At 51.8% G+C, this 8135-nt stretch overlaps 1 protein-coding gene across 1 annotated transcript in view; it reads right to left on the bottom strand.

Moving 5' to 3' along the window:
• The window catches only part of PRPF40B (pre-mRNA processing factor 40 homolog B), a 35737-nt gene extending 28814 nt beyond the window's left edge, over positions 1 to 6923 (bottom strand). The window contains exons 1-13 of the mRNA XM_006755554.2: positions 5111 to 6923; positions 4210 to 4353; positions 3830 to 3895; positions 3147 to 3174; positions 2897 to 2922; positions 2655 to 2765; positions 2266 to 2386; positions 2161 to 2185; positions 1732 to 1932; positions 1370 to 1499; positions 1222 to 1286; positions 540 to 704; positions 330 to 438 (exon numbers count right to left, since the gene is read on the bottom strand). Coding sequence (XP_006755617.1) covers positions 330 to 438; positions 540 to 704; positions 1222 to 1286; positions 1370 to 1499; positions 1732 to 1932; positions 2161 to 2185; positions 2266 to 2386; positions 2655 to 2765; positions 2897 to 2922; positions 3147 to 3174; positions 3830 to 3895; positions 4210 to 4353; positions 5111 to 5128 — 1209 coding nt within the window. The 5' untranslated portion in view covers positions 5129 to 6923. The remainder of the gene's footprint in view (positions 1 to 329; positions 439 to 539; positions 705 to 1221; positions 1287 to 1369; positions 1500 to 1731; positions 1933 to 2160; positions 2186 to 2265; positions 2387 to 2654; positions 2766 to 2896; positions 2923 to 3146; positions 3175 to 3829; positions 3896 to 4209; positions 4354 to 5110) is intronic.
• Between the last annotated feature and the right edge of the window lie 1212 nt (positions 6924 to 8135).

Raw genomic sequence — 8135 nt, forward strand, 5'->3', positions numbered from 1 at the left:
AAGGGGTTCTGGGCAGAGGGGGATTTTGGGGAAAAGAAGGTAGCTAGGGAACCCTAGGAGGGCCAGATGCAAGGTTTTCATGTCCCCACAAAGGGGAAGGAGCACAGGTTACAGATCAACCCCTCAGAGAGTCCTTCCTGTCCTCCCATGCCCCGGGCTGTAGGCCCAGAGCAGTAATGAAGGGATGTGCAAGTGCTACATCAGCTTCAGAGTAAGGAGCTAGGACCCTGGGGCATGGGAGAAAAATTAATGACTGGTCCATAAGGAGCAAAGACATGAAGACTCTACGATGAGACTGAGGCTGATGGAAACAGGTCAGTGACTATTACCTTCTCCTTCTTGGCCAGGAAGAAGAGGACATCATCATAAACCTCTTTTCGATCCCTCTCGGGGACCACAGCCCAGACCTCCAGCTCCCCAAAGGTCTGTTCTGCCCGCCTGTGGAGCACATGAGCTGTGGGTAGGCAGGCAGAGACCAGAGGCCCTGGGCACATGTGGTCTCAGGGTCCCCCAGCCCTGCCCCAGCCCAGGCCCCTGACCGGTAGCGGGTGGTGGAGGTCATGCGCTCATGCTGCTCCAGGAAGTGCTGCAAGGTCTGCTTGGCCTCCTTGGCCCTCAGTCGCGCCTCTTCCTTCTCCTCCTTCTCCCGCTGCGCCTTGTAGGCATTAAATGCCTGCTTTTTCTCACTCAATTTGGGCAAGGCACTGGGTGGGAATAGAGGAGTCAGCCTGAGCCACCCTGTGGTTCATGCATGGCACACTGGGAACAGGTCTCCACAGACCTGTGTGAGGGGTCTATGCATGGCACAGCAGGCTGCAGGGGCTCCAGGGTACAGGGAGGCAAGAAAAATGTCTGGGATGTGGGGAAGGGTGAGAGGCAGTGAGGGGAAGAGACGGGTTCCAGGACACTGATAATACCCGGCCCTTAGGCTTTGGGGTGCTCAAGTTGCAGTCAGGGATCTGCCCTAACCTCCCCCCTTCCCCCAATTAATTCAAATCACTTCAGTTCAACAAGCATTTATTGAATGTCTCATGTCAGACACCTTTCCCTCCTGGAGGTCCTCTATAGCTTCTCTTCCACTTGAACCTTCACTCATCTACCGCCCTCCTGACCCTGGCCTCTTGGAGCCCAAGTATCGAGCTGGGGTTTCTCAGGGAGTCCCTGACCCAGCTGCTCTCATGAACAGGATCTGAAGGCCTGGCTCCCTCTGCCCAGGCCTACCTGTAACGGGGGTCGGTGACCACCATCTTCATGGCCTGTTCCCATGAGGCATTGGAGGGGACAGCCTGGAATGGAGCAGGTGGGTGTCACAGAGCCTGGCCCCCTCCAGCCCCCTCCAGGCCTACCCTGGGAGCCCCATCTCCCGTACCTTGTCCCTCAGCAGCTCCTTAAAGGCCTGCTTTGCCTTCTCACGGTTACTCCAACTGAGGCCAGACCTCTCTGGTTCTAGCTTTGATTCCTCTTCCTCCTGCTGTGGTGGCTGATGCTGTGCAGCAGAACTGGGGAAGCAAAGGAGACTCAGCCACCACATCCCCCAGACCCCGTAGCTTCAGTGCCCTGGTGATCAACAGCAAGCCACCCTCTTCTTGCTCCCTAGGGCAGCCCTTTTCTGCCTTTTAGAGGTCATGCCCAGATCCCCAGATCCTTCCCAAGAGGCCTAGTAGAGGTTAAAGGTTGAACCAGGCTGGCAACCCGAGGCCAGCATCCAGAATGCTGTGGGGACAGCCTCACCTGCTGGGGCCCTCCTCTGGCTGCTGCAGGAACCCCTGCTCCAGGGGCTGGACAGCATCTGACACATCGCAATCTTCATTCCCACCTGGCTCGGGTTCTAGGAGGCTCATAGGCAGTGGGGTGGGGCCAGGAGGTGCAGGTGGGGGCTCAGGCTGTGACTGAGGAGGCTGTGTCTGTAGTGTCTGGGGCTGCTGCTGTTTCCTGCAGGCGAGCCGGAAGGGCAGAATCCAGAATGGAGCAGGGAGAGGTGGTCAAGGGCTGGCAGGACTCTATTCTGCGAGGGACTGGGGACAGAGTGAACCACTCCACAAGGAGACTGAGCATTTGCTCTTCCTTCCAGAGCAGGGATCATGGGGAGAGAGTCCAGTCCCACCCCTCAGGTGGCCCAAATATGGATGGATAGGGGGGCAAGATGAGCAAGTTACTTACCCTACAGCCTCCTGTTTGACTAGAGCTGCAATGGGAAAAGATACATGGTCACAGGGTAGCAAGGGCCACCCTCCACAGGCCCCTATCCAGGTCCACCATCCTCACCCTCAAGGTCATCCAGGTCCTTTGGCCGGGTCCAGCGGGACTCCTTACTCTGGTTGTTATAGTAGTAAGGTTTGCCTGTGTCCGACTTGTACTCTTTCCAGGGACTCTGGGACAGCAGCAGCTGTAAGAAGATGGGTCAGATGACATCAGTGGGCTGATGGAACTAAGGGGATACAGTGAGTAGAGGGACCCAGGAGTTTTTAGCTACCACCTGGCCTGGCTCACCATGGGGCAAGATGGACTTCCTGAGATCCTAGGGAGGTTGGGGTTGTCAGGGATCTTGGGATCAGAGGAACGATAATGTGTATGGTTTAGAGACTCAGGGGAGATCAAGCACTTGGAAGGGTCAGGGCAGCTGAAAGGAAGGGCCAGAAAGCCCAGCTCAGGACCTCCGCCTTGGACTTGAGCACGCTGGGCTTCTCCCACACGGACTGCTTGTCGTCAGCATTGTAGTAGTAGATGCGCCCATCAGGGGCTACATGCTCACTCCATAGGGCCCTCTGGGGGAGGGGGGGCACAGAATGGTGGTCAAGGCCCCTTTCCCAAAGCTTCTCCTCACCCCAAAGACTAAACCATTAGCCCCCCACTTTCAGCCTTTCTACCCAGAGATCCCTGAGCTGGAAGAACTCACCAGAGGGCCTGTCCCAGCCACAGCAGCTAGAAAAGAAGCCAAAGGAAAGATACTAAGTCCTTGCTTCAACCTGCATCTTATCCCCATCTATTCCTCCCTTACTCCATCCCCAATATACATCCCCTGGTCCCATCAACATCCCAGGCTCCCTGGCATCCCAACAGGCATGATCCAGGGTGGACTCTAGTCCCCTCTCCCCTGTACCCCCCGACCTCCGAGCCTGGGGGGAGCAGGCCCCCAGAAGACTCACAGCTGGCGGTGTCCACACCTGGAGCCGTCTGCCGAAGAAAGAGGAGGGGGAAGGGTTGGGGCCAAGCCCAGTGGCCCCCAGGACCCAGGCCATGGGGGATCGGGAAGCAGGCCAGGCCAAGATCCGTGTATCCTGCTACCTAACATGCTTGCCCCACCCTCCCGGGTGGTGGCTCTAGGATCCCCGGGGGGAATCATATAGCGACTCCTTTCTTCGTTTTCCTCACGGGAGAGTATTTTCTTGAGACCCATCCCTTCCACAGTGGATGCCAAATTCTACATCCTACCCAGACTCTACTACACTGAGCAACAGCACAAGAAGGCACAGCGAGATCCTCAAGTGCTGTTGTTTTCTCCAGAGACTAAAAAGACATGAAGAGGGACTGTATTTAAGCGTCCACAGTGCTAGCTCTGTGAGGTCAAGCAGTGTCTGGCATGAGTGTGTTCCTTAAGGGAGATGGACACAATGGCGAATAACAGAGAATGTATATGCCTTTGGGGAAGAGTGAGAAACAAGAAGAGCTAAGTACATGGCTGGAGAGGACTCAAGTGTGGGGAATGCTGACAGGGACCAGGATGGATCCGATGAGAAGAGAGAAAGAATGGAGGCCATATCCCTGAACTCCCAATCAGACCCCACAGTGCTGAAATACAGAGCTGCTTCCTGCTGGCCCCAGTGCTTACCGCTGCGGTGACAGGCACTGCAGGCATCAGCATTCCTGGCATCATGGGAGGTACCATTCCTGGTATCTATGGATATAAAGACCAAAACCAGCTCCTGAGGTGGGGGCAGGCACAGGCTTGGCAGGGACCTACGAGATTCTGTTGTGTTCATGATCTTCACACGGGCGGGCACCTCCTCGGGCAACCCCCTGAGGGATGATGGGCTTCTAGCCTAGCCTGAGAGTTTTTTCCAGTCATTCAGCAGACGGATCCACATTGGCCTGTGCCAAAGCTCCCTGCCTCCCCTCCCCAGTTCCTGAAGTCCAGATCCCCAACTCTCATCTCCATCCCCAGATAAACGGACAGGTTTTCTGAGGTCCTGGTGCAGAGGAGAGGATTACCTGTGTGAGTGGTGGTGGTGACCCCATTGGTGGTAGCATTGGGGGCATGATGCCAGGTGGCATGGGGGGGATGGCGGGTGGTCTCTGACTCATGGGCGGTAGCCCCATCGGAGGGAAGGGCGGAGGGATTCCTGGAGGGGGCATCTGGAAATGAGGAAAAGAAGAGATGCTGAGCAGAGAAGACACTGCCTTGGTTCTGGCAGAAAACATCCACTTATCTCTCACCTGAACCTTCCACCCTGGCTCTGAGGCAATTCCAAAGTTTAGCTTGCTAAGCACAAAGTATGAAACTGCTACCCCCCTCACAACTGAGAAAGACTGGTAACTGGGGGGTCCTCTGGGTCTAACAGGCAAGCACACAGCTTCTTGAGAGGTAAGGAAGGGAGAAGGAAAAGAAAGTACAACCATCACCAGACTGCAGCTGGAAGGCTCCATTTCTTTAGCAACTCTCCTCAGAGGCTTCTCAGATGCAGGGCCAAAAGGCGTGTGTCCAGGTACCCAAATCCCTAGTGCCCTGCCTCCCACCCCTTTTTCTCCAATTCAGTGACCATCAGTTGCTACTCCAGCCTGACTTATGTGGCATATTCTTAAAAGACAGATAAGAAGTGAGAGAGACAGTCACCCCACCCTGCCCTCACACTACCGGGGTCTTTTCACTTCTACCTCTACGCTAGCCCCAGTATGTCCCCAGGACAAAAAGACAAAGGAGGAACTGTCAACTTTCTGAACGGAGAGCTGAACAGCAGCATCTCCCACCCCAATAACCCAACAAAACCATCCCTCTTCCAAGGTTAGCAGAAAAGAGTTCTTTTACATGAAAACCGTGCAGCAGTGCTAGGGACTGGGGAATTAAAGGGTGCAGGCTGGAAAAGCCAAGCCCAGGGAAAGGCATAAAACTTACGAAGGGTGGTGGCATCATGGGGGGCCCCGGTGGGAAGGGGGCAGGCGCTGCTGGGGGCCGGGGACCAGAATCGGGAACCGACTGTTGAGGGAGAGAAAAGTCATAGGACCCAGGATAGGCAAAGAGATGGGCGTTTGCAAAAGGGAAACAGAGGGGTGAGGATAAAAAAGGAGTATAAACTTCAGAGAAAGAGTCTCCAAGACCAACTTCCTGCCCACTCCCAGCTCTGAGCCCTGGATAGGTCTGCTCTCTCTTCCATCAGCCCAGAGCCAGCTGGCTGAGTCCCTTCAATGTCATCTTTAATTTAGAAGTTTCCATTTTGCTAAAGCCACAGAAAGGTTGGAGGCTGTACTACAGGCAGACTGGCTCTGCCCAAGGCATTTCATCCACTCTCCTGTCTGCAGGCAAAGCTGTGCCTCCCTCAGACCAGTTAAACTGTGGCCTCTCATTCATAAAATATCCAGGAAGGAAGTGGCCTCTTTTCCTGTTTCCCCACCTGAATTCAGCCAGGTACAGAGCCCTCTAAACACAAATAATAAATAGTCCTTCATAAGTACTAGTCTCCCTAACTCTCCTCTACTACCAGACCCCTCCCCTATCTGGCCTCATCTTTAGTCACTCATTCTTTGATATCTTCCACTCCCAATCACCCCCTTCATCTCTTTAGCTGTACTCCCCCTCCCCTGACTTATGTGGGATATTTTTAAAACACAGATAAGGAGTATGAAAGAGACAGACAGCTCACCCTACCCTCACACTACCGGGGTCTTTTCACTTCCACCTCTACGCTAGCCCCAGTATGATCCCCTACAGATCCTGAACTCCTTGCCTCTGGGGGAGGCTCTGAATAGCCTAGGTTTCCCCATCCTACACCTAATGGTTGGCCATGTCCCATCTAGTTCTCAGCTTAAATATCACTTACTCTAAGAAGTCTTCCTGACTCTATTTAAAGCAGATCCTCCCAGTTTATTCTCTGTCTGGTCTCCTTTTTTGTTTCCTTTTAATAGAGGGTAGTAACATTCCACAAGGGCAGGGATCATGTCTGACTTGTTGAAAGTTGGATTCCTGGAACATGCAAGAGTATCTGGCACATAATGGGCACTCAATAAATACTGGATAGATGAATGACAAGAGTGAAAAATTCTCTCTATATAGAACCTTCCAATTCTAAATATTCATCCTACAGATAAAGCCCCATATGGCCAAAATGATGTCTACACAAGATTTTCATTTCAGCATTATTTGTAGAAACGAAAGATTAGAATCAGCCTAAATATCCACCAATACGGAACTACGAAACTACAAACATAAAATGGAATACTATGCAGGCATAAAAAATGAAGAAGCTCATTGTTTTGATATGAAACAACCTCTAAGATATATTAACAAATGGGGGAGAAGCAAAGTGTTGCAAAGTTTTATCACTTGTATAAAAATCAGAAACAAGAGATGACAAATTGGTGGGAGGGGGACTGAGGTGGAAAGGAGATTTATCACTATATGCCCTTTTGTAACTTTTAAATATGCAATCATATGACTATGTCACCCATTCAAAAAAACTTTGAGCAAACTGCGGTGTGGAAATGTAGCCAAAAGGCCCTGCCATTCCTCCTCTTTGCTTGAAAGGGGGGGCGGGGGGGATAGGGAAGAGACCCAGGAAAGGTGATCCAATGGCCACCTTGCTGCTGCCCAATTAATTATTTCTTTGTTGAGAAATCTCAGCTCTTTTTTTTTTTAAAGGAAGGCACCAGAGTCCTGCATAGTGCTCCGTGTCCCTTAGACCTCTGGACTATGCTTTTCTTTTCACTTACTTATTTTTTTTTTTAAATATATTTTATTGAGTTTTTACAGAGAGGAAAGGAGAGAGATAGTCAGAAACATCGATGAGAGAGAAACATCGACCAGCTGCCTCCTGCACACTCCCCACTGGGGACGTGCCCGCAACCAAGGTACATGCCCTTGACCGGAATCGAACCTGGGACCCTTCAGTCCGCAGGCCGATGCTCTATCCACTGAGCCAAACTGGTTTCGGCTCACTTACTTATTTTTAATGTAGCTTTCTCATTTTTAAAAAAGATTTAATAGTGTGGTTTTTTAAAATTGATTTCAGAGAGGAAGGGGAGAGAGAGAAACAACAATGATGAGAGAGAATCATTGATCAGCTGCCTCCCGCACGCCCCATACTGGGTATCAAGCCCATAACCCGGGCATGTTCTCTAACTGGGAATCAAACCATGATCTGGTTCATAGGTCAATGCTCAACCACTGAGCCACGCAGGCCGGGACTCTTCTTTGCTTCCAAGGCAGATCAAGCCATCTGCCTAAGAAATCTCAGCTTTTAAAAATACTTTCTAATCTCTACCTTTACCAATATCTGTGCTTCCTCTCTTCCTGCCCCTCTTGTCCCTAAGGAGAGAAGCGGGTAAGCCAAACTACTCCAACGTGAATCACCTTTTCTCAGTGTTCAACTCCTCTAGTCCTGTATCATACCTGCTCTTGCCCCAATACTTTCCTTAGCACGGGAAGTCAGAAACTAATCATATGGGAAGAAATCCAATTATTTGTGCCAAACTTTCCCACCTCAAGCTGCCTTAGGATCCACTCTACCTTCCCAAATGCTGTGTAACTATCTTTGTGGGTCCTACCAGGCTCCAGTGGTTTGTTGCCCATGTCAGAGACTGGTGCCCCAGTTGTCCAAGATTAGAAATGTTGAGTGTCACTCTCCACACCTCCCTCTTCCTTCTCAATACATCGCTGAGTCCTATTAATTTTACCTCCTAAAGATTTCTGGAATCCATCTACTCCTCTCCATTTCCTCCTTCATGCCTACCAACCCTTTCATTGGGTCTCTCACTAATCTGCAGCCATAATGAGCTCATCAAAATGCACCTCAGGCCCTACCAGTTTGGCTCTATGGATAGAGCATTGGCCTGCGGGACTAAAGGGTCCGGGTTTGATTCCGGTCAAGGGCACATGCCCGGGTTTTGGGCTCGATCCCCAGTGGGGGGCGTGCAGGAGGCAGCCA

The sequence above is a fragment of the Myotis davidii genome, unplaced genomic scaffold (genome assembly GCF_000327345.1).
Source record: "Myotis davidii unplaced genomic scaffold, ASM32734v1 scaffold290, whole genome shotgun sequence".
NCBI lineage: Eukaryota > Metazoa > Chordata > Mammalia > Chiroptera > Vespertilionidae > Myotis > Myotis davidii.